Source organism: Aquila chrysaetos, chromosome 5, assembly GCF_900496995.4.
Source record: "Aquila chrysaetos chrysaetos chromosome 5, bAquChr1.4, whole genome shotgun sequence".
Taxonomy (NCBI): Eukaryota; Metazoa; Chordata; class Aves; order Accipitriformes; family Accipitridae; genus Aquila; species Aquila chrysaetos.
Window position 1 is genome coordinate 37,735,837 of NC_044008.1, and position 26,542 is coordinate 37,762,378.

General features: G+C 49.0%; 1 protein-coding gene across 4 annotated transcripts in view; it reads right to left on the reverse strand.

The window, feature by feature from the left end:
- The window catches only part of ALPK3 (alpha kinase 3), a 34,799-nt gene extending 8,761 nt beyond the window's left edge, over positions 1 to 26,038 (reverse strand). Inside the window, exons 1-5 of one of the 4 annotated variants that reach the window (XM_030015278.2) lie at positions 25,803 to 26,038; positions 16,550 to 16,588; positions 13,171 to 13,292; positions 5,352 to 5,469; positions 3,003 to 4,035 (exon numbers count right to left, since the gene is read on the reverse strand). In XM_030015278.2, the coding sequence (XP_029871138.1) occupies positions 3,003 to 4,035; positions 5,352 to 5,469; positions 13,171 to 13,292; positions 16,550 to 16,588; positions 25,803 to 26,023 (1,533 nt within the window). In that variant the 5' untranslated portion in view covers positions 26,024 to 26,038. Of the gene's footprint in view, positions 1 to 3,002; positions 4,036 to 5,351; positions 5,470 to 13,170; positions 13,293 to 16,549; positions 16,589 to 16,861; positions 16,955 to 25,802 lie in introns of those variants that run through there. The other 3 variants (XM_030015280.2, XM_030015279.2, XM_030015281.2) reach the window with 3 other exon arrangements.
- Between the last annotated feature and the right edge of the window lie 504 nt (positions 26,039 to 26,542).

The window sequence follows — 26,542 nt, forward strand, 5'->3', positions numbered from 1 at the left end:
ACTGTACACCGTGACGTTATCTGCGCTATTCGACCATCCTGTTTCTTTGACATTCGGGAAGCTCAATGTTTCCGACTGCAGCTGCACGCCAGCAGACGTTTCAGCAAGCTGCCCCCTGTGACGGCTGAGCTTTATCCCAAGGAGATCTAGTGAAATACTCCAGCCAAGGAGCACTATCTATTTTTGTAGGATAAGGCTCAGGGGAGGCAGCGATACTGCTGATAGATGCTGCGCCCAGCTGATGCCCAGCTAGCAACACCAGGACAATTGCATGGGAACAGGGCATTCACACAACAGGCTCCCTTCCATCCCAGAGGATCTGCTGCTAAGGATTTTCTCCTGAGGTCTCTGACTAGAGCTTTAAGGGCTCCAAAATGAGGTCCAGGGGAAAGGAGGGCTGTGGCACTTAGCCCTTCTATTTTGTGCCATTTAGGCTTTGTTTGAATGCTTGGAAAAACCAGGAAAGGTAATGCCGGTATATCTCGGCAAGCCCCTCCCCAAGCAACTGTTATGACAATGTGAGTATCAGAGGACTGGGGTGGGAGCAGCAGCATTAGGGGGACCATTCCTGCACACAAAATTCAAGTCTGCTTCCTTGGTAGACTCCAAAGGATGCCAAAGGCCAGGCACTTTCTGTCTCCGCACACAGGGAGGGCAGAATTAAGGCCCCAGTTCACAGGGTTGCACAGGCACCCCCAAATGCCACACATCCCTGCTGCTGTTCCCCTAGAGCCATGTCCCTAGCCTGCTTCACTGGGCTGAGTGTCACAACACAGAGCAACCCAGTGCTCAGGCTTAAAAGGTTTTATTTTAAGAGACAGAAGGGCTTCACGCCATGAAACCCCTTGAGTTTTACCACAGTACTTGGTCTTCCGTGGCATGGAGAGGGATGGGGATGGACACAGCCCAATCTAACCACAGGGCCAGCCCTGGTCCCTCTGCTCGGGGGGCTGAGCGGCACAGTGCCCAAGGGGGCTGGAGGTGGACCAGGGCTGGTGGTTCACAGATGGATGCACAGAGGTGGCTCTACGCAATGGTGCTGGTCAATGGGGACATCTCTTTGGCTGAAGAGAACTTGAGGTTTAGGGGAAATTTGTTTATCATTGGTGCACGAACTAAAGCTTATTCAGAAAAGCTTTCTGGGAGCTTTTCAGAAAAGCATCTGTCCTTAAGTAATCGTAAAACACCCAAACTAGGGGCATATAAAAAGAAATACAATAAAATAATCAGTTTCAAAGTTAGGCAACAGTGATCATCACGCAAATCCAGTTTCTCCTCTGCTCTTGCGTGTGAGGATGTTCAAAGCCTGGCTACGGTCTAGCATTTTGCAAAGCTTTCTGCTACAGATAAATCCAGCTCAAAAGAGAAGTCCTGAGCATGAGGCCCAGCTAGGTCTCAAGGCCAGGAAAACACTCACCTATGACCCTCTCTCATTTAAAGGAAAGATTGAAAAAGAGAAAGACAAGCAACCTGCGTACTGAGGAGTGAAAATATCCTCAAACACGTCAGGAGTCAGCTTTAAAGGGCTTTAAAATAGCTTATTTGGTCACACAAAAGCCTGAGCACTTTCCCCAGCATCACCAACTAGCTGAAGCATTCAAATTCAAATCAAAAGCATTCCCTTTTGTCTACTCAAAGGCACATCAGCTGACAAGTTAGAGGTTTCCCTCTGTGAGTGGCTTTCTGAAGAGGAAAATACCTTGATGCATGTCAAAGGCTCAGGGATGGCAGCCCACGCCTGGCTGCTACACACCAACACTTTCCACCCTCCTTAAGAGCAAGGGGCAGAGAGGGAGAAAATGAATGGCTTTGCCATGGGCTCGCCTGCACAGCAATAATTTCTGCAGCAATATGTGATGCTGATCGGTTGGGTTAAAGATGGGTTCAGGGCACTGCACTGTGTCGAGGCCAGGACCCAGACGCTCGCTTCACTGCATAACACAGCAAGTTTCTTACCAGTAAATGGTGCTCCTACCTATGGCTAAAGAAATCTAGAAGAGGAAGAAAGGAATTTTTTTTCACTGGAGCACCCAGCAGTCCCACTTTCCATATCGTGGATGTTTCCACATCCTGAAATATTTGCTTTACCTACCAAGGGAGATGTGCTGCACCCAGAGTGCCTCCTCTGATAGCCTTGGTCTGTACTGAAAGCGTGAACCTACCATAGCTCAAACGCCAAATCCTGACAGCACCTGCAAATGGGACTCAGAGAACCTTTTAGCACAGAAGGGGTCATTAAAGAAAAAAGAAAAAAAAAAACGACTGGTAGCTTCCAGTCTAGTATTTTCATGGAAAATGCTTCAGGTTAAGTGACAAAAATAGAAGTTGACTAAAAGATGCAGTGAGGGTCAGGAGCAGGTGCTGTGCCATGGCACTGCACTACCACCACAATGAGTCTTGCAACAGAGTTTTTCCAACAGGGAAGAGCCAAAAAATAGCCCAGATCTACTGTATACATGTTGCACTGTAAACAAAATTCAACGCCCTGCCTGGCGCAGTTCACGTGGCGTACCTGGCACACTGCACTTATTTGCATGGGGGGGCTAATTAAAACGCCGGCTGAAGCTCAGGCTCAATTGCTAAACTGAACAGATGTCATCAGTCTCGCTGCCTGTCATCCACCCCCAACTATAAATAGCCATTCAGTGCTCCCTGCTTAACTGATTTGGAAACATTTCGCATGAGGTCAGCCTGCCGATTAAACAGCACGCCTCAGGCCACCCGGAGACCAGCTGCTCAGCTGGAGGGCCCTGACGTACATCTCTCCTCACCACCTCGTCTGACATTTATTCAGAGATGGGGTGGAAGCTCTGCTGTCTGGGCCCACAAAGTCCAGAAAGCCCTTTTTCCTGGGTGCTTTTGCCGGTGGAGACCTACAAAGCCTTGGCAACAGATCCCGTGGGGTACACGCAGCCTCCCAGGGCTGGTGCCACAAAACAACCGTGCAGCACGAATATTTTCTTGTTGCAACCTCTGCGTTGGCTGCTTTCTGTCCCAGTTACCTCTGGACTGATGGCTTTGTTTCCCTCCAACTTCTGTGCTTGGTGCTGGCCTCTCTGTCCCTTGGACTGCACAGGTCCTGCTTCCGACACCTCTGAGGACAACAAAGCATCGTCTGTCTGTCTGCTGACTGCCACAGGCTGCAGGGCAGCCTCACTCGCAGCCTCCTCCTTGGCTCCCGCCTCCTTCTTCCCAGCTGTCGGCTTCACTTGCTTATCAAAATACATCTCTTTCAAAGAGAAGCGCACGTCACCGTTGATTTTAGTGTCCTGATTCACAGCGTTCCCGGGCTCTTTGATTTTTGGACTGTTTTCAACTTCTTGATCATTTGCCACCCTCAAACGTGCGTTTTTGCGTAAGGGGACAGGAGGGGCAAACCTTGGATTTGGAGAGGGGTTGGCCCTGTCTCGCCCACTTTCTTCTCGCTTGGAAACTTCCTGCTTTGCTGGTGGAGGAGCCTCCACCTTCTTTTTCTTTTTAGCCGCAGAGTCTTTCACCATCGGCTTAGTCGCTAGGTCCTCCACTGTCTCATAGATGTACGCAAGAAAGCCACTCCCGTTCTCCTCCACACTTTCCAAAGAGGCATCTCCATTGGTGGTCACCTCTGCTTTCAAAGGTGCTATTAGTTTGTTTGGAAAGCCCGTCATTGCGTTGACCGGCTGCTCCTTTGGCTCAGCAATATCCTCATGTAATCTGGACAGAGAATCGGCGACATGCACTTTTGCTGCATCCTCCTTCTCCCACGGAGAGGCTCCGGACCGGAGATTCAGATCCCTGGCCAGCCTCCGCTTCCTCTGGAGCCGATCAGGGCTCATTCCCTGCAACTTCTCCACCTCCACATTTTCTTTCCCTCGTTTCTTGCCCTGTTCTATTTCTCGCAGCTTTTCTTCAGCTTTTCTCTTAATTTTTTCAAACCACTTCTGATGGATTTTGAACTCCGTCATGGTTCCCACTTCCAGCACTCCAGAGCAGGACACGATGCCTTTGTTATTTCTAGCTGAGGCCTGGTAAATGCCTGCATCTTCTTCTCGGCACCTGGAAACCAAAAGCTCTGCATGAGACCTGCCCATCCTCCCCAGGCACTACCGCTGGGCACACAGGCATGCACGGTCTCCCGCTTCTTGCTCCAGAGGGGCCAAAAACAAAGACGTGGCCCTTGAGGTGCCCACAGTAGGTCTGAAGGCCTGGGGCTGGCCTCCCATCCCAGGCTCTGCCTGTTCTCAGCACTAGCAGATAAGCAAATTGGACATTAAATCAGTGCCCAGCTCCCCCCTGTGCTGTAACTCTGATAAGAGAGGGCTGTGATGGTGGAGGAACAGCTAGCACCAGGCTTCCCAACTGTTCTTGGCCACATTCCTCTGCAGGATCTTCTCCTCTCAGCTCTTCATAGCCTACATGATGTTTCTGTTCTTCCTTCGCCCTACTGCCTTACCAAAGCCTTCCCACCGCGCTTCACAGGCAGAAGCACAAGCACTAGCACTCTCTTGTCACCCCTCAGGGATGCCTGGCCCATGGAGATCCCTGCTCCTGCGAGAGGTGAGCCAGCCTCTGACAGAAACCTGGAGCACACCTGGGGTGGCAGAAAAGCCCGGGCTAGAAGCACGAGGATGACAGGACTACCAGCAGTACTGATATTCTGTACTGTCAGACAGTGCCGCACCTGTCTGACAGCCCAAATCCAGGACTCAAGGTGCAACAGGTCTCTGCTTGCTGGGGGGACAGTGTGCCTGGCTCTCCAGAAACACAGTCCTTGTTTAAAGTTAAAAGAAGCTGGTAGTCAGGGCTGAATAAAGGAGGCCCTTGGCTGCATCAGTCAAGTGCCAAAGCAGCCCTTTCCTTCCCTGACCTCACGGTGAGAGCTAGGAAAGGCACTCCCAGGCCAGGGCTGCAGCCCTTTCGCCTTTCCCCTTGCTTAGGAAACTCCTATGAACTGTTTCTGTCCTTGACTTGCCTGATCCCCTAGACCATCATCCTGGAGGCAGCCAGTACTTTCCCTTTTCTCACCTTTGTCCAGCCCTAATGCTCAGTTCCTGCCTGGTGCAGCCATAGCACACGCTGCTACCAGAACTGGAAGGCTCCAGAGAGAGGAATTTCTCCTGACCTTCCTCTTGCTTCCGGCATGGCAGCTATCCCTGGATGCAGTAATGGATCTCATACTGATGTGATCGGGGAGTCATCAGAGCAAAGAGCTGAAGGGGAAGGTACAGCTGGGAACATCGCAATGGGGAGCAGAAGGGGCCAGCACGGGTGCTGGGGGGAGATCACTGCTGACAGCCAGCTTGTCCAAATACTGAAAACATGCTCAGAGCTCCCATCACCAAATCCTACCACTCTCCAGCTTCTTTACTCACTTATACAGCTGCAGGGTGTGGCGATTTCCATGACGGAATATCTCATACTTGGGTAAGCCACAGTAGCGGTCCATCTCTTTATCATCCTTATACCACGTCACCTCCGGCTTCGGGTATCCTGGGGAGGAGACAGATGGTACATCAGGCTGTGAAACACTGCAACCAGTAGCATAGCAAGCCTGCTCCTACAGGCACAAGATATCAACAGCAAAACAAAACACTCTGGCAGAATAGGATACATGTTATCCTGGGTTCACCACATTCTTTAAATCACACAGTAGAAAAACTATTGTGAGTGCAAACCTGATGGGCTTATGCAAGTCTTTAGTCACTCCTAGGAATAGGGCTATTTTTGAGGAAAAAATCCCAGCACTTCATTCCTGAATAGAGGGGAGTGGATCACACGATCATCTCCTGTAACACTGGCTGGGAGGAGAAGGTGAGCATACTGTCACTTTTATATGAAGAGGCATGTTTTGATGAGACTAAGGCTAAGGTTAGAAAACAGGCATTCGCCCCTCCATGGAGCTCACAGCATTTCGCTAAGTGTCACAGCCTGTAAGCTGATCCAAAAGTTTCCATTGAACAGAAACAACCTTGATTGCATCACAGTCAGCTTGGTGTCCTACAAATGTCACTTGACAACAGATGTCACCTGCCTTTTCAGTAGAATGACATCATGATGTGTGTGACTGGCTGGCTAGCAAGCCGGGCACGCAGCCACATTTCCTGCCACCAGCAGGGGTGGTAGATCAGCATGAGTGTCCCACACGGACCAGTGCTATCCGCAGTGCTCATCTCCTGCCGACAGCAGCTCTAGCTCAGAATAAGAGCAGTTTTCAGGGGAAAACTGCTTGAGCCAGTGGCCCACATTGCTTCCCATACTTCCACATGGGGCTCCCAGCATAGCCAGGCTGACCCTAAGGGCATGGGATAAAAGTTTCAATGATCACGTCATGGCTCCGCTTAAGTTGATGCACTCAACAGTTGTTTGAAGCCCCAAAGTAGACATCCGAAGCTCATCTCCTGCAAATGCCCCTGCTGGCTTTCTGTGCTGCGAAAGTGAAGGAGTCCGGCATGCTGCTCACCTCCACCAGTCCCCAAGGGCCTCCCCACCAGCCCCTGGCACCCCTGAAAGCAGCAGGGGGTCAGCTCTCATGGACAGCCCTGGCATGGGGACAGCAAGGGCTCTCTAGGAATACCCAAAGCATCCAGACTCGATGGCTCTGAAGTAGAGAGAAGGCAGGGACAGGGCACTACCTACCTATCCTGGATACCTCCCAGCTGCCAAGCCACAGATTTCAGGGCTGACTAGGACCCTTTTCATCTCCAGGGTGAGGAGCCTCCTACTTGCACCAGCCAGAGATGCTGGCAGCCTGTAGCAATGCCTGAGCCCAGCTTATGCCTGCTCCCATGAAGGTCCCATAGCGGGAGTGAAAGACCAGGAGCAAAGACTCATCACCAGGAGTTCACCCTGGTTTTGGCCAATTCAAAATGCCTTTGACCAGAAAAGCAGCACACGCCAAATCTCCCCCTCATGTATTGCTTGGTTCCCCCCACCCCAATCTGCTCTTCTGATACACTCCCTGTCCCCATCCCTTGCCTGTTGGGGCTCTCCAGTGTCCTCTGGCCCCTTGAGGGACTTAGCCCAATGGAACCAGACAGGGCTGGGGAAATAGTCTCAGAGGAGTTTTCCTTTTCTGCTCTCCTCCATGAACAGCCATCCCCATAGCCCAGATGCCTCTGCAGACCAGATTTTACTCTATTATCTTCCTTTCCTCACTGAGGTCTCTTACACTGCACTGCCCCTGGCACCTACTCTCTCCATCCTCACTGCTATACATCTCTCATCCTTTGCTGCCTCATTCCCCTGCCATTGCTGCCATTGGCAGCTTTGGCTTTCTGTTGCTTAGTGCCTCGTTCCTCCTCTTCTGCAGGAAGCCAAGTCATGACTTTCTCCCACAGCCCTTCCTGCAAGGCTCCCCATCCTCCCCTTCAGTCCCCATCTCGCCACAGTCTGCTCTTTGCTGCTGCCCTGGCCCTCCGAACCAGTTTCTAGAAGTGCAAAGCCCTCAGATACTTGTGGCTGAAGCAAATGAGCCCTAAACTGCTAACTGGAGGTGGCCACGAGAGTTTCCCAGTGACGGGATCACCAGGGATCGATGCTGCCGCTTAGATTTTCCATAAATATTAGCTACTGACTGTACTTGGCAGCAGGACCCTGGGCTGAATAAGCCTGTGGCAGTTTCTTTCTGCTCCAGGGATGAGGAACGAAACAATTTTCATACACAGTTCACACTTTGCCCAGAGCAATCCTACCCTTCCCAAGGGCTGTTCTGCAGGCAAGACCTCCAGGAGGCCCCCACAGTTCATAACGTAGGGAGCTGGCAGGTAGATTTTCCTGATAAACTGCAAACAGTAATCACAGCACTTAATTCCGGGAACTTCAAGCGTATCATTTCCGAGAAGCCCTGTGATGTCCCCCTGTGGCCTCTGCAGCTGATTCCCATTCCCAGCTGACATCTGCCGGAAAGAGCTGCAATTTCTATAGCTGTGCAGTGCCTCAACGAAAGGCTTTTCCTCCTGTTAAGCCTAAACTCCCTTTGACCTGTAGCACTTGCGTCCTTGAGGCTACCTGCTCCCTACCAGGGGCAACCGCTGCACCAGCCCCACGCAGGCAAGGAGGGACTAGCCCCTGCTGCACACTCCAGCCTGCAGCGAAAGGGAGCTACAGGCAAGTGCTGGCTGGAAACCTGCAGGCAGAGGGATGCTGAAAGGCTTCCCACCTCCCTCGCAGAAACAGTGGCCCCAGCTGCCTGTCCAAACACCAGCCGTCCCTCCCCAGGGGCTGTAACCTGAGCCAAGCAGGGGATGAAGAGACTGTGCAGGGATAAGGCTCCCTGGCATGCCCTGCACTCCGTTGGGGAGGGGAGCTGCTGCTGACGCTGCAGGCATCCATCTTCAGGCTGCCGAGCAATAAATTCCCCTGGTCTGGGCCGGGGGGAGGGGAGCGCGGGGCGGGGGGGGGCAGGCATCACTCCTGGCACATCCCCTGCGACTACAACGTCCACAGCTTGCCCAGCTGCCGTGGCAGGCCAGTTTCAAGGGTGCCGGTGGGACAGGGTGGCTGAGCCGAGGGCTCCGTCGGTGGGCATTGCCACACACAGGGTGCCAGATGACCACCCTTAGCATAAGCGCGTTGCAAGACAGAGCAGCCGTTCATAAATCAGGCACTCGCCCTTCCAAAACTTGTCATTCCCGCAGACCCCCTGTGCAGCTGGTGCCGAGAGGGATTTGCCAGCAGCTGGTCCCCTGCATCCACCAGCGAGTCCCTGCAATTGCAGACAGAGCGGTGCCGGGCATTCCTGGGGAGGAGGGCAGGCGTCCGCTGCACATCTTCGAGCACAGCAAAAGTTTATTGGTAAGCGTGTCTTCCAGCAACATTGCTCCAGCATGATGGCCAGCCACTGCAAGACCCAGGATACTTTTCTGAGCAAGGATTTTTTTTCATGGAGATTGCCAGGTTTAGATCAAACATTTTTCCCCAAAGCTGTTGAAGTTTGAGAAGTCTTCAAAGCTTTGGTGACCTTATCCAAAACAGTTCTTGCAACAGCTATCCAAAATCACCCAGAGAAACTCTGTTTAAAGCAACTTTCTTGTTTTGATTTTTTGGGGGGGCAGGGGGGGAGTTAGTCTTCTGAAACTTGGGATGGTGGAAAGAGTTTAGAACAATTACAATAATCTCCACAGTCTTCTGCTTCTGCTTTACACAAGATATGTGGAGTGGGGGCTCAGGCAGTTTTGGGAGGAAAAGTCATGGTAAGATCTCATCCTTTCTGGCTTTCTGGATTTAAACCTCCCCATCACCTGAAGACAAGGAGGCTTCCAGTAAAGCTGACAGGAGGGACAGATACTCACTAAGAGCAGTAGTTCCCCATGCCACCGGCCTGCGAGCAGTGCTCATTCTCCACCCCTCTCTTGCCCTGGCTGCCCCAAACCCAGGCATCCTCATCTCCCACAAGCCTGCTCTCTGCTCTTGTACTCACTACCCCATCCCCAAACGCACCCATCCACCCTTCTCACAGCCCTGCATTTCTCCAGACATCCTTCATCCAAGCACTTCACTCTCATCCTTCAAACATTTCCCTAAGAGGGCCACCACAGATGTAATAAGTTGAACTTCTTTATGCTTATGAAAATGCTCATTCACTAAGCACATGACTGTCTACTCACCTTACCCCAACTCTATTCCCCAAGCCATGGGCAGAGCCCTTTCTCTTCCATAGCCCTACAATAAAACCAGACAGTTTCTGGGCACATTGCTTCATTCCCATCCCCTCCGGAGACGTGCTACTCAACACAGTGCAGATGCCGACCTTGATTGAGCACCTGCATAGCATGGGAGAGGTACCAGGCTGGACACTTCTTCAGCACAAGCACTGAAGAGAGTGAAGCACCCATGAAGAGAGTGATGGGACCAAGCTCCTGAGCTGATGATTTGGGTAGCCAGGTCAGAGGGGGTGAACCTGCCTAAGAAGGGCTGAAATGGTGCTGAAGAGGCAGCTGTACAACAGTGGGCAATACCTGGGTACTGAAATACGATGGCCTTGGCTAGACCCAGTCATGACCTCTCCCAGTTGGCCTCATTCCCTAACAAGCAGCCACAGACCCAGGCCCCTTCATCCAAGCCCCCACATTTCATCGGCCGACATCCCTCCTTCCCAGGCAATGCTATACAGAAATGACTGAAAAGTTGTAAATCCTTGTAGGAGCGCCTCCAATAAGGGCCACTCTCTGAAGAGAAGAGCCCAATATCCACTCACTGGGAAGGATCTGTAATGATGCTTGAGATCCTGAAGTCCAGACAGACCCACCAAGGAAAACACTTGGTGCAGAGAAACGGGGTGCGCTCTGCTCTGTAAGAAACTGCACAGTAAATGGAAATGTTCTCGGATTCCCTTTTTCACATCTCTCAGAGAACAAAGGATGAACTAATTTTGTCTAAAAAAGAAAACATGTCATAACTGATGCAGGATTTGACCCAAAACAATCAAATCAGACATGCTGGGGACACTGGTAGCAGGCAGAACTAGACAACAGGAGGGAAGGAGGGTTTGTGCAACCACCCGAGAGCATCAGGAAGCCTGCCTCTGCCTGCCTGGTGTTTTCTTGCCTGCACCACCCAGCACATTTTGGAGACTGGCTCTTCAAACACTTGCACCTTGCTGCCTTCCTAGGACATGCCCAGCAAGTCACTGGGACCAGCAAGATGTGGGACCACCCCGTAACTCTCACTATTGGTCAAGAAGCAGCAAAAAAATAAGATGTTATTGTAGGACATGTATCCATATTTGTGGCTTGAGAGTCAAAACAGGAGCAGGTGACAGTCTGCCCTTTGCCTCCTGCAAGTTTATGAACCAAAGTGTCCCTGGACTCCAGCCACAGCAGTGGGACTGAACTGGTTCCACCCTGGTCACTGGCCAGGGATGCAACCGCCACTTCCTTTCTCCACGTAATGTCTCCCAGCTGAATGTAAACATTATGGCAGGGGGAGATACCTAACTACTGATCAGACTTTGCAGTCAGAGTTCACTTTCCACCTCATGCCCCTCTCTCCCAAAGAGATCCTGAGCTCCTAAAGCAGTCCACAGGACCACATGCAAGAGATGACCATATGGCATAGGTAGTACAGGCTGCTTTTAAGGATGTTTCTATGAAAATTCCTAATTTTGTAGGTTTATTAATTTAAGTGCATAAAGATATCCCCCAATCTAGTTTACCAGGTACAAAAATATTGCAATAAGCTACATGCTGAAGATGCTCATTTGACACTTTCCTTCACTTGAGCAGAAAATGAGACCAGTATCAAGTCAAGTCTTCAACCTGGAGTAATACACCAGGTTGTGCTACACAGCACCAGCAGGTCATCCAAAACTGGAAGGCAGCGTCCTGCCTACCAAGAGCAAGGATGGACTGCAGGAAGGGCTACACACTGGACAGAGTGCGGATCTGTCTCCAGACGTTGACACTTCGATTTTGGTACAAGCAGAGGAGGTTATTCCTTGGCAGCATGTCTCCTGCACAATATACAGCAAAGAGTTTCTCTAGCTTTTCCAGGTGAGATGCTGGAAAGGACATGGACATTGCATTTACAAGGCCTCCCTGGTAGGGCTGACTGAAGTATCTCTTCCCCATTCCTCTTGAGAGGAAACTGAGCATGTTGGGCATCACACGTGCAGGGCACTTCCCACCCTGTCATCCATGTAGTCTCATGGTGAACTAGAGCTCAGCTGCACAAATGCACCTCACCTTGACAGAGCCCACGTGGAGCCGATGGTATCATCTGGACTTTGGAAGAGATGAAGTTTGTTAGAGGGAACTCAAGGTGCAGCTGGTGAAGATTTAAGCCAGTGAGAGAAGCCAGGACTAGGCACTTTAAAAGGTGCAAGAAATCCTGAAAGGAAGAGCAGTGCTACTGCATGTCCTTGCAATAAGCTGTCATGCTCTGGGTCTGCAGCACTTCTACACTTTCAGGCAAGGGAGGGTGAAAGACAGAATTGGATCTGCTATTACTCAGGATTTCCTAACATATCTAAACATCAAGCATTTTTTGACCTCTGACACTCACGGCTTGCAGAATAGTGAGTTCCATGCTACCGCACAATATGCCAAGCTGTTGCTTTTAGAAAACTTTAACTGAGAAAGCCCTGCTAATGAATCACTGAAGGGCATGGCTTGGAGGCATTGCTCTACCAGCCCACTTTTGCCCTAGAAGCAGGAAGTGGTCTGCTGAAATTAAGCACCAATAAAATCAATATATCAGTTGTATCCTTGCAAGTTCAGAAACTCAGACCTGCAAAACAAGTGAATTCATGAAAGAGCTAACAATTCAAAGCCAGCAGCTCTCAGAAGGGCTCAGTCTGCATTTCCTGGCACACAGCTTGCTTGCAGCATGTTTCTAATGGCAAACCAGATTTCCTAAGTCTTAGCAAAGTCTTGGTCCTCGAGACTAAGAGGCTCACTGGAGATACCCTCCTCCTTCCAAAACTTACAAACTTGTTTAATGTCTCTCACTGAGTAACCTGTTGGAATAATTAACACGGCAACATCAGGAAGGATCACAGAGTTGTAAACAAGTACAAACAATGGAAAAAAGAGGGTTTAGAATCCCTATATTTAAAGGACAAAAGCTCATGAGTAAAGAAGCTGCTTGTCTTTATACCAACGCACTGCCATGCTAGGTCATCACAATGCCTTAGTACCAAGCCCTCTTTTTCAGCCTCCCCCTCCTCCTCTTACTGGCCTAACCCATTCCAGTCCAACATTAGATTTTAGCTCACTGGGCAGAAACTGGCTTTTATTTCAGATGTTGACAGACACACAAGTTTATCACTGATGCAAACGCAGCTGCACTCTTAACCATTTACAGGCAGCAAAGAGAGCCAGAGTTGGCTCAAGTATGACAGCCTTAGTCTTCAAAACTGCACATTCCTGAGTTATGGAGTCCAGGATTAGAGAGGAAGCAGAGATTAGGACAATAAAATGTAGCTGGCCCAAGCAGTAACCAGCATATTCCATTTTCTGGTCTTTAATTCACCTTGTTTGAGATGTTAGGTTATGCCTTTGCCTCTTTACTATCTCAGGTGTTTCCCTCCCCCCTTAAATTAAAGCTGGAATCATCATGCAATTGCTGAATCTTGGCAGTCTGACAAGGGTGGACTTGTTAACGTGTTGCCTTGCTATCACTTGCTCTACAGTTTAACTAGTGCAAGTCCAGCAAGTGAGGCAGGACCAAGTTATTCACTGAAGACACTGTTACCTGTCACTATGCACGTGAATTTAGCATCAGAGTCCTCGGACACAGAACGGGATTTGATAGTGGTTTCAAATAGTGGCTGGGTTTCCTCCGTCAGCTGAGAAATGATTGCGCAGAAGGTGCTCCTGGAAGATTCAAGAAGCATTTCTTAGAGATCAAAGTACTAGAAAAATCAAAGGGTCCACTTTCTATCTCATCTCAGAAGCCTGCATTCTTGTTGTAAATGCCCGCCTTCCCTCCCATCATCCCTGCCCAAGGTTGTTCACAAGTCCAGTCCAGCGTCAGGGTATTTGACTGTTTTTTCACTCCTAAGATGACTGTCAATTTAAAGTGTCATTTGGGAGACGTTCCCTTTGTCTTAGCCCTTATGGCCATTGGGGTAATGAATGTCAGGAACCATTTTAGTTCTTGATTACACCAGAACACTTCTTTGATCACCCAGCAGGCTCAAAGCAAGACCCTAACAAAGTCAGCTTCACATTCCCAGTACTGCACCATCAGTATTTCTAGTGTTGTTCTGTTCACCGGGATTTTACTTTATTTGTGAAGGCTTCATAAGCAATTTCAGGCCAAGTGTGAACTGAACATGTATCCTGAAGACAGCAGCCCTCTTTGAAAGCTTTGACTTAAGAAAAGCTGCCTGCTGTAGGGACAGCTCTCTGAAGGAGACCTCGAGCCTGGCTTGCAGCTTTCTGAGCTCAGGAATTATATGTGAAGCTGACATCCATTCCCTGTTTAACCTCTCACTGCTGCAGGTAGGCGCTCACACTACATACTCCACGAGTTCAGGCACTGACCTTGAAGTTCAGGCTGGGACACCCAAATAGCCAGAACTATCCAAATAGTGCAATCTATGAAGCTCAGAAATGGACCTTAGATTCTCCAGTCATTTAAGCACTATTCAATGATAGATAAATCAACATATTCATACAGCACTGCCAACCCTCTTGAAGCATCACCAAGAGAGGCACCAGAAGATCTGGGCTTTCTTAAATAAAGGAAAATGGTTTAATTCCAAGTTGGGTCTTCATTCAGATAGTGCTCTGGGGCTCTTGGAGGGGAAGAGCTGCTTCCTTCATTTTTCCCTCTGCAATTAAAACACTACATGTTTACAGTAGGAGAGAGGACCCCAAGGTCTCAAGTGCAAGGATCTTAGGAGAAACAGCAAATATTGCAAGAGAACTGGTAGCTGGCAGCTCTACTTATATAATTTTCAGCAGTGAAAGACATTCCTTAAACAAGTGATCAGCTTCTAGAGACATGCAAGAGGTGGAACAAACCCCCAGACCATTCCTGATACAGCTCCACCACGAGCAGAAGGGCTCATAACACGTGGTCAGGGCTCCACAAGGAGGACCCCGGCCTCTCAAGCAGCCCCCAGCTTGCGGGCAGGATGCTGGTGCTGCTGCTACTCATGCTCTACCTGCTGAGGGAGCAGACCTGTTCAGGAAAAACAAAAACACCCCCACATTTAGCATGAACCCAGCAAGGTCAGGTGCACTGACAGGCTCTGCAGCAGGGACTGAACTGCACGTATGGCTGAAGGTGCCAGGATAGCTCCAGCCACAGCAACTGCCTGTTTCATCCACCCAGAAAACTTACCTGGAGGCTGCACTGCTATGATTTTCACTCTGACTTCCTGCTAGAATGGGTTTGTAAGAGACGCAGGGAGATGAGTCCCCAAGTAAAAAACAATTGGGATGCAGCAGGAGTCTCACACAGCTCCCAGGCACTTTGTGTTGGGTAAGGGTACGGGACAGGGGCAGCTAGGGCTACTGCAAACTTGACTCATCTGCTGAACAAGGGTTATAAGCACTGTCTACATCCAAACACACGTGTGGGATGGGGTAAAAAACAGATGCCACAGCTCAGACTCTTTTCTGTGGAAATCGATGGTCCCCGGGAGACTGATCCTGGCAAGCAACTCTTCACACAACTACAGGGCCAGGAAAGGGCTGTGGGAGCCAACAGCTGTTTCAAACCAGAGAAACCTTTCCATACTCCAACCCCAGGAGAAAAAAAATCCCATTTCCAAAGAGCAAGGCAGACAATCCAGTACCAAGGCAGTTACTGGTGGCGTTTTGATGGCCCCTTCAATACAGATGCCCAGCCCTAGACCAGTAAATGCCTTTTAGATCCACATAAGGAACTTCCCAAGCATCAATAAACATTTCATACCCCAGCAGGAGAGCAACCAGATCAGCATCTTATAAAAAAGTGATGCGCACACACATAGTGCCACTTGGGACCAAGTTTAATCCCAGTACCATGCCACCAGTATCAGCAGGCAGCACCAGGAATAAGTCTGGTCCATTCAGTGCAAATCTCACAATCAGGTGAAATACAGCAAAGGCTACTGAATGGTTTAGGAAAGCAGCATCACCAGAAGCTGAGGGCTCCACAGGCACAGCAGATGAATCAGAGGAGACTTGCCCAATGTACACTTGGCAGGGAGCTCTGGAATGTCTATTTAATCTTTCAAAGAAACCATTGTATTAGTCATGGGAGGTTTAGAGACTGCAGCACTGTGGGGCTCTCAGCTGACTCACTCCAGCTGCAAGGAGACTTGTCCAATTCAAATTGCTTTCTAAACCAGTAATTCAGAAAATTCAAGAAATCTGATACAAAGCAGCAGCCGCTCTTCCTCCGGGCCTTCCTGAAGCTGCATCTTTGTTGCAGAAAAAGCCCTGGAGCCTAGGAAGAGAACACAGGCAATTCAGTAGCCTTTTTACATTAAAGAGGGATTTCCATACAAAAGCAGTCTGCAGGAAAAGGAGATTTGAGAAGTGTATTCCTGTTCGTCATGATTTTCTTTTCTGGACTTTTTGGGTAGCAATCCCACAGCTAAGCTATAGGGGTGTTTTGGAGAGGCCTTTCCCTCCACAGTCATTCCTCTTCCTGCTCCTGCAGCAAACCAGTAATGCCAGCTGATTTCCAAATGTGTTATTTTGCCAAAGGCAAAGTACAACTAAATAAGTGCATTTCAGGCCAGAGTCCAAATGAATGAGGATCTTCGCAATAAAGCACAGGATGGCAGGGGGAGAAGAAAATTTCTTCTTTGAAAGTCTCAGGGCAGGCACATCTAATTTTTAATGTCTCTGTATGGAAGTCTCACTTTAATATCAAGAAGTAGCTGAACACCCATCCTTTGGCTAAGAAAGAGGAATATTTCTTGCACCTTAACACAGGAATTACGATGAACATTCACTTTGCTGTCTGCAGTTCAAGCAAGTATTAGGGATCCAATCATGCAGAATAAGGCTGTTAGATCACTTCAGGGCTCTCTACTAATTAATTAGTACCAAAGCATCACAAATTAATCATGTGCAGTCAGATTCAGCAAAGTGTTGGGTCAGAGCAGTTTAATGCAAAGTAGTTTTACCTTCCTAAACTGGAGGGAGAGAATCTGCTGCTTGATAAGCTAAGCAAAAAACAGCATAAAAAACATTAGACAGAGAAGCATGGAAAGGAGCTGAAATAAACAAACCGTTACAGAGACGTATTAATGATGAGCCGTTTTGCACAGGTCAGAGTTCCTATTAAAAGAAGGTACAGCTGCCTTACTCAGGCTGACTGCCAGGATGAGCAAGCCACATTGTAAATTGAAATCACAGGCTGTAAAAATGAAATGGTCGTTAACTGCAGAGAATAAGTGTAAGGATATTTATACAAGTAGGTTTCCAAGAAGCAGCACCTGAGCCTTCCATGCACCATCCGCAGCGTTGTGCTCAAAGCAGGCAACTCCACCCCGGGAGATGTTCGATTAAACGGCAGGCAGGAGTACAGACCGTTGCAAGCCCACTTCTCTGCTGGCAAGCAGGTGGCCTGAGCTGGTCACCCTCTGTGCTTCCAAGGACAGCTCTTTGGAGAAGCTGAAAGCTCTCTGGTCACTATACACCGTTTTCCAGCTTGCCAACCAAATCACTAAGGTCTGGCAAAAAATTAAAATAAAATAAAAGAAGTAGACTTTACAAGAATCTACAGGTTTTGCTTTCTTTGCAGGAACATGTTATAACATTAACCAATTCAGGGGAACAAAAAAAAATCAAACACCCAAGTCCTACACAAGGGACACCCAGATGAGCTACTTACCAGTGGCCACCAGCTCTCCCAAAGGAGTGCCTTCAAGGATTCACGTCCTAGCCAAAAGGCCACATTACCATATTGTGGCAGCAGCCCCTTGCAGGCTGTAGGAAACAACCTCTTGGCATTGACCCACAGCAGGCAGGAGCAGTTCCTCAGACCCTGAGCTCACCCACGTGGCAATCAAAAGCCTAAAACTAACTACGTACCAGCTAGTCAACAGCACGTAAGTTCAATGATTTAATCACATTGAGATACGTATTAGTTATGCCTATGCAACAACCTCACCATACAGCCTCAGAAGTGACTGCAGTGTAGACATCCCCTTCGGGATGTTAGAAGTCAGACTCCCACATTGGTACGTGCAGGCAGATCAAACCTTCTCTGCCTTGTGCACTGAAGACCACTGTTGAACAACCAAACTTCAGTGCTTTACGATGATGCTACAGAAGACAGCATGAAGAACCGAGAAAGGTGCACCTCTTCAGGTCTCCTACCCAAATGATCACATCTGAGCTCTGTGCAAGTTCCAATCGCATGGAAGTCATCAGGACTTCAAGTCTTGCCCTAAAAATGACCACAGAGGGTCTCTGAAAACCGCTGCTGCCAACCATACAGCACTTCCACCTGTGGAGGCAGAACCTCCAGGCAAATAATAAGTAAAAAAAGTAGTTCAGCTTGAAGGCCTGACAGTTTACACAAATAATTGCACATTTTCATTGGGAAAAAAACCCAGCACTCTTAAGAGCTCACTGACTCCTCCCCTTCAGATCAGGAAAGCAAAGACAGAAGAAGTTTTAGACAGCCGCTCAGGAGTAGCTTTAACCTAACAAACATGGGTGGCACTTGCCCTTTTGGCAGCGGCTTCACCCTCTCCACGCCCAGCCGCACAATCCTGATCCCTCCCCAGTGCCAACTACTGTTCACGCAGCCAGAGGATGAGCAGATCAGGTGTTATCCAGCTGGAAAAATCAAGCACTAACCATAACAGGCTGAGGATCAACCACCCAATCCATCTTGCATGCACTGTGCTGGCCCACGGGAGAAGTCAGACAGAGGAACTTTGTCTTTCTGGCTGAGCCCCACCACCTGGGGCATCCCTTTGAGCCCCATGTCCTTTCCAGCACTGCAAGGCATGCCTTTGCACTACCTGCCTTACTGACCAGCACCGACACCTTGTCCTTATCACTCCCAGCCACCTTAACAGCTTAGAGAGCTCAAATTGCACCTCCAGCTGCTCTTGCCCTGCCCTGACCTCACAGGGGGATCAAGCTGCCTCCTCCCCACAACCCATCCGAGCACATCAGCCCAGGGGATCGAAGGGGCAGCAGCACCGATGCGCTGCGTCCCTGTGCTGTGGGCTGCCCCCGGGCAGCTCTGTCTAGCTGGAAACACAACTCACAGGCTTAACAGTCTCGACCACCAGCTTTTCAACAGTAAATGAACCCCAAAAGACTCTGCATACCACTGCAAGGGAAAAACGTCCTTTTAGCCTCCAGGAATACTAAGGACCTAGGCATTGCTTGAGGAGCCAGCAGGGAAGATCCTAAAATGCTTGCTGGAGAATGCTAGTGTAGGCAGAAGTGTGGTTTTAATCATGCTTTCTTGCATAAGACAAACAGGAAGGTGTCTTGGCTTGAACGTAAAGAAAATCACTCAAATAGCAAGAGTCAGAATGAAGGGTGCCTGTGCCACGAACCCCTTGTGCTCATGAATGTGATCAAACAATAAGCATCATCAGTACTTTTTTTTAATTCCCAGTGTTGAGCACACAACCGGCGCTTTATTCACTGCACATCCTGAAACACAGTGCTGAATACCGGATTGAAGGTCTCTTGAGGAGCCTTGATATTATCAAAAGAAAAAGGCCGTCACCACAAAGATCCACATATTAACTAAAGTTTAACCTCAATATGCTAAGGAACCAAGCAAAATTTGCTTTTCAGACTAGAGATTTAAGCCCAGAGAGAGCAAGATCAAATTCTGAATGCTTCAGCCAGAACAGGCCTGCCTGCAGGCAGCTGGCGTTTCACTTCATTTTAATTACATTCACAGCATACCCGCATGCAGCATAACTACATCAGACTTTACCCACTCTACCAGAAATCTACCCACTTGGAAATGTGGGACTCTTGAGCAAGGCACAGCATGCCTAGTCTGATACTCGCTGGGACTGGGCTGTCTGTGTCCTCAGCTCCCCAGAGACTTATTAGGGCGCACAGTACAAGGCTCTGCTAATGAAATGCAGCATCAGCAGCGGACGTGTCTCCCCCAAGCGAGCTTGGGGGCATTATAGTTACTGGATGAAGGCAAATGCTTATCTTATCCTGAGGAACACATCTAAAGTGGGTAAATCAAGGTCTCAAGGTACTGGTTTCTCTCTACTGGAGAAGAGGAGCTCAGAGAGGTCTGCTCCAGGCATGTCCAGCATCGGTGGGAGGAAAGCCTCCTCAGGCACCTGGCATCCATGAAGTGAAGCGCAGCTTGTTAAAAGCTAGCCCTGAAAATACAGGTTTGGTTATTAACCACTGTTGTACTGGACTGTAGAATTATACCCCTCTACTATGTACCTTCTACCAGCCTCAGTTCTTTAAATTCTGTTTTATCAGATGCTTTCAAACACCTTTGGACATTTATCATCCTCTTAAAGGTTTTAGACCTTCAACTACTCATAATTTTCTTCCAAAGTGAAGACCATCTTCCCCATTTTTCATGCACTTGCCAAATTTCAGTCTTGCTGCAACGGCAGGAGGCAGAACTGTCAACACCACTCACTTTTTTTAGTCACTAAAAATATTGCTCAAGTTGATGGCCTAGAGCTGGTATATCACCCCACTGGCACTGAAAAGTTAACGGCTTGAAAAACACAGATTTTAAATCCGGCACCTTTTCTAACCGTCTCATGCAACCACTGCATGAAATTCTCCTCTTTTGGTATTTCTTCTCCCCGAGATAAAGAAATCTTTCTCTTTCCAGCTCATGTCTTCATATGGAAGTTGACAACAGCTCAGGAGACCCTGAAATAGGCTTCACAGTGGCTCCATCCTCACATGTACAAGTACATGGACATGATCTGCTTGAGCTGCAGCAGTCATCAATGTATTTCAGTGCTCTTCCACAGCACGAAAATTGAGCCACACAAGCTGTCCCCTGCAGCAAGTAAACAGAGAAACCTGTCAATGACAGCAAAGCTGAGACCTCCGAGTTATGTTTTGACAGAAACAGCATTGCACAAAAGATCCTCAGAAGAGCCCACCGAAAACTGGGCAGCCCTTCCAACCTGGGAACAGGACAGAGGGATGGCCCCAGCAATCCCCTACAGATGCTCCCTCTTGCTGGCACTCTGACCCGTGACATTATTGGGCATGTTTTACACATGCAGACTTCCAAGTATAAGTTTTCACATGAACTTCTCTGCCTCCAAGGTTAATACTACTTGAGACAAATACAAGCCACTCTGAATGTCTTCTCAGCTGTCAGTAGCAAACCATTTTCAACATTTAAAAGCCAACAATGAAGCTTTCATGTACATATGGTCATGCTTAAGGCTTCTTTCCTGCCATGTGTCCCGCTTCTTATCAAGCACTTCATGCACACACAGAATGAGTGTGTTTGTGTTTCATATACCATGGCAGTAATTATCAGCAATCCTGTGATAAAGCAGCTGTGAGTGCTATGGAGCTGTACAAGACACATTGCTATTTTACAGACTGGAAAACGGATGTATCGAGTCTTTGCTTGTCAAGGTCACGAAACGAATCAATGTTGGAGAAATATGGCATTTTTTCTGCAGGTAATTTACTTTGAGCTGAGATGAACACGGACTTGCATGTAACAATTCAGAGCTAGATTTCATTAACAGAGAAGCTGGAAAACAATAAATTAAGTTACATGTTTCTCTATCAGCCTCTATAACACTCTGAAGATGGCTCAGATCTGTGTATTTTAACTCTGAATTATTGCTGCCTTTATGGTCCAAATTAAAGTGGCAGCTAGTTGAAAGACATCAAGGAATGAGAAAGGACAAAAGAAAGCAAAGCGAATATTGGACAATAAGATGCCCAGGAAAGTTGGCATCTTCCTGGTAACACATTGTGCGCAGAAGATTTTTGTGGCTGTGGGTTAGAAAAGAAGCAAGGTGAAAATATTGTTGTTTGTAACAGCTCTTCTGCCTTCCTCTTCTTGGATCAGGCAACTCTGTAAAGTGTGAGACAACAGCCTCATACACCCGAGACCTTCCTCCCCTTGCTGAAACAAAGTGAGGACAGAGCACGTTTTAGTTCTATTTCCTGGAAACTGCCTCTGCTGTGGCACAAGCGGTACCTCGTTCAGAGGAGATCACATTCTCCCCTCCGCGCAATCAGAGAGGATCCCGGGCCTGGAGAATGTCTCCATTTATGAGGTTTCCAGAGAAGAGCAAAGTTCACACATGTGATATATTCTGTATTTTAACTGTGGTCCTGATGGGCACTGTTTGTCCAGCTCCACAGCTTGACCTTCCAGCCTAGGTTATTGGCTTACCAGCCTACATACTCAGCTCTGCTTGACTTTCTAGGAGACATGGAGAGGAGGCTTTAGAAAGGGGGCTGAAAAACGCAGTTTGGGATTACTATTCACTATGCACAACTGCCAAGGAGCCCCACTCAAACAAGGCATCACTGTGCAGATAATTACACCAATAGGGAAAAGACGCCTCTATCCTAGAGATCCTACAGACTGGAGATGAATCCATCGATGCCTTTATGTTTGCCTTTCCAGTGGTACTGGGTGTCCCTCCTTTCGGGAGTTTGGGACACTTCCATCCGACAAGACAAATAGACTGAATTCCCTCAGACGCCACAGCTGGTTTCTTATCAGGGATTTACACCACTTGTTGCCAAACGCAAGGTCCCGTAAGAAGTTACAGGTGCCCAACTGCTGAAGAGGGAACTCCTCTGAACTAAGAAAGCTAAACATGCTTTTCAGGAACTAAGCACTCCTGAGTTTTCAGCTCACTTTTTATTATAGTAACAGATCTTTCACCTTCAGTTGGTATTACGTGCAAAGCAGGAGGTACAAGATTGGGAATGGTTTCTAGCCAGAAAAGCCAGGTGGCAAGGCACTCTCCCGAGCTCAACCACCACCACAACCAGAGACAGCCGTCCAAGAAGAGATCAGAGGCAATGTCACTATACTCTATAAATATCTGCATATGATGAAGCTATGACAGTAGAAAGATATTTAAGCAAGGAGGCAATGCTGTAATGAGACTGAGGAGCAGACATCTGCCTCAGATGAGAGGTGCAGATCACTTCCAACAGAAGAGTTTGCCTAGGACTCAGATGAAGTTTTTACATAATGTTGCATCTCTCCGCACAAGAAATTCTCCAGACTCAGCTAGTTCTTACAAAAAGGACACCTAAAGAGATGTCTTGAAGTTGGGGCCCGTGAATGCAGCTAAGGCAGACGCTGGACAGGACTGACAGCTCCTCCTCTCACTTTGTGAAGTAATTATAGTCAAGTGCTTTGAGACATAAGAGGTTTTCTTTTAAAAAAAAAAAAACACCTACCCCAAAATAAAAAAGTCCTGTCAGCTGCCAGGGCAGAAGGCAAGTCACCATGACCACAAGCTGCTCCTCACATTGTCCGTTATCAGGCATGTTAAAAGATCGGCAAAGGAAACCCAGTAATCTCTTGTCACTGAGCTATCTGCTCACAGGGAAGATTCTTCCCAAGGACCAGTTCCCGAGAGCACAAAAAGTAAATATTCTGAATACTCTGTTTAATAAAGGCATAAAGTTCTCTCTACGGCCATTTTCAACACCTCTACTCTTTTGGCCCCTGCAGCACCACCTCTGACAAATTCTACACCTTAAAAAACACAAAAAGCATGTACCGGTTTCCAAATTAGTATCCTTCAATTTACCGTCCCTTTCCTCCTATAGGATTAGGGAGACCAAGCAACACAATCCAGACTACTCTCTACATGGTTCATGAACGCAAGCATGTAGGTGAAACATGCTCACGAGTCACCCCAGAAGCAGGGATTCCTAACCTCAGTTTCTTTTCATAAAGATATTTCCATGTCTGTAAGTACCTCTACCATGTCACTTCACTTTCTACTGCTTTAAGAATGGGTGAAAAGAGCAGGCAAATATTTCAGTTCAACACAGTCTACAAATACATATGGAGACAGCAACAGAGAAGCCTGAAAAAAACCACACTTTCTTCGGATCAGAATATCGATTTTTGCTTTCTAACCACCACAGCAGCCTCCCACCACAATTCTGTGTCTACCTCACTTGTCCCATACTTTTGTTAGCTCCAAACTCACCAAATTCAAATATGTTCTGCGTTAAAAAGAATTGCTGAATGTTATCTGCCATTAGGCATGTCACTCATCTTGCTTTTCAAGTTCTCCCAGGCAAGCTCTCCAGATGTTCCTGGATTTAATTAAACTCCTAATTGCTTTTTGAAAGTCTTCTCGCTACACCATTCCACTCACTTGCTTTCCAGAATTGTTATGATACATTATTTAATTACAGGACAAAAAGCCCCACTTCATTCAAGCCCTTGCCCTGCATCACAGACAACAACACAGTTTTGTAGGCACTCTGAGGGCTGTGCAGGGAATGAGACTTTTATATTACTCCTCCCTAACTCATTAGAGAAACTGGAAGATGTCATGAACACAGGGAAAGGTCAGGTTTGCTATTTAGCAAATATTCACTGCTTCTTACAACAGAAGGGGCAGCCACTGAAGTTAACAGGCAAAATGAAATTACCTCTCCATAGGCTTTGATGACCAAGTACATAAGTGGGCTGAAAAAAAGGATTGGACAATTTGTGGAAATCGAATGCACTGCTGATTTAAGCATGGCAATACAGTGTCCCTTTGCCTGCAAAAGCATTAGGCTCCCATGGATGGAAATGGGGGTGCACCCACCCGCAGCACTAGCCTGACAAGTTCAAGGCATTCAGGACTCAAAGCTTTGAAGGCACAGGGTGGATTTACCATGCCCGAGCGGCAGCGTTGACCCAGCCAGAAGACACTAGGCTCGCTGCACGGGAGCGGTACATCGCTCTGTGCCTTCCTCAGCAGCCTTAAGGAGAACTTTGGGGATTTGGGGAAGCGGGCTGGGAACGCTGGAGGTATTGCTTGCGGGACTGATGAACACTCCTTTATGGTTAAACTGATTAAAGCTGCAATTTGAACATACTCAGAGGGGAATAAAAGTCAAGCTATAAGCAAAAAAACCCACCTCAAATTTATTTATTAAGGACTCTCTCTACTTGTAATCTGCAGAATGGAGTCATCGGACTCAATTACAGATTTCCTTTGCATGGTCTGAGGTCGCAGATTGGTTGTGGACACTGTACGGGCATTTGTTGGTACCAAAGATGCCACAGTATGCAGACATACTGCCGCTAGATCGCACACTACGATACAAGCACAAAGGAACTGAATTAAGGCAACTTAACTTTGGCATTACTCCAGTTTTAACATCTGACTTCCAGGCAGCACTTTTTTATCTCTTTTGGTCCTGTATTTGTTTTTACATACCTCTGATTCTTTGAGGCATCAATGCTTGACATGCTGGAAATGGATTATTTATAAATCAACAACAGGGAAGAGGCACACTCATTTCAAGAGCTTAGAGACTGAAGAGCATTCCTAGTGAATTCAAAGTAATTTATAGGGTTTATTTTGAACGCCTAACACAATCACCAACACCTTTCCCTTCGCTGGCACGTTGCCTTGTTTTTTTGCATTTGCTAGCCTCAGCCAGTCTCAGTTGACAACATGTTTATCATACCTTCTCCCGCGTGAACAAAGCCTTAATCCTACCACAGACCCCCTGCCTAAGGCCATTTCTGACCCAGGAATGCTGTCCTCATTGCTGCTCGGCCCGTATCTACATTGTAGAAATGCCTTTTTGGCAATAAGATAAGGCACACGCGCAGCGGGCCCCTTGCTCAGCATCTGGTGTCGATAAGGCAGGCGGCTTCGCTACAACGAAGGCAGGACGGTCAGCGCGGTACCCCGTACATGAGTGTAACTCCAGGGGCGCGGAAGCTTGTGCCCGTCAGGATTTCACAGCGAGGGGACCGACTTCGCACACCTGACCCGCCATAAAACCATGCGCAACGCCGACAACCCCTGCCCCGGCAACGACCGCAAAAAAACACCCACAAGCCCTTCTCTCCGGGGAGCGAGGGGCAGGCCCGCAGCAAACGGGCTCTTCTGGAGAGCCCAAGCCGTTGCTTGGTTTTTCCACCCCACAGAAGAACGAGGGAAAGGCCCGGGCAGCCACGCCGCTCCCAGCTCGGCCTCCGCCTCGGTCGGTGCGGGGCCGGGGTGTTGCCTTACGGCTTTGGGACGCTGCCAGCCCGCTCCCCTCCCGCTTCACCTCCAGGCAGCTCGTCCCCTCTTCCCCCGCGCCTCGGCCCTCCACCTGCCTTTGGAATGCCTGTCCCCGTCCCAGGCAGCCGCGGCAGGAGCCGGACAGGGGGACGGACACCCACCCGGCCCCGGCCCCGGCCCCTTCCCCGCCGGCTCCGGCCGCCCTCACCTGTTCTGGGGCCGGATGCCCAGCAGGTAGCTGCGCCGGTCGGGCCGGGAGGCCCAGGCCGCGCTCTCGGCCTCCTCCGCCCCCTCGACGCCGTCCGTTCCCCGCCCGGGGAGGCCGGCGAGGGCCCGGCGGGGCGAGCCCATGGCGGCGGCCGGGCTGCGGCTGCCCCTGCCCCCGCCGCCGCCGCCGCTGCTGCCCGCCCTGTCAGTCACCGCCGGCATTTATAGCCGACCCGCACATGCCGCTGTCAGTCGGGGGCGGCGGCGACATGACGTGGCGGCCGCGGCCCGGCCTGCCCCGGGCCTGGCGGCCCGGCCTCCTCCTCCTCCTCCTCCTTCCATCACCGCCAGCTCGAGTTCATCTCCTCGGGAGAAAGGGTGTTGTGGTTTTTTGTTTTATAATAGCCTCCACCCCCCCACACACCTCGGTTTGGGGGATTTCTCGCGCCTCGAAGATGTCTCAGGATCCGCTAAAACATCCCCCGGTTTCTTGCAGGCACAAGGCTCCCGGCCTGGCTGGTGGCACCGCTCAGCGCGGTCGCGGCAGTCACGTCCTCGCGTCGGCCTCGGCAGCGTCTCACGCCTTGGCAGCCTGGTTTTTATCCTGGGCCGGCCAGGAGGAGGTCTGTGACGGTATTTATTCGGTTTTCATGAAAAGGACAGCACAAAAGAGGGCTATAAAAGGTGGGTACTTGTCACAAACTATTACCAGCAGCGATTTAATACCAAATGAAAACAGAA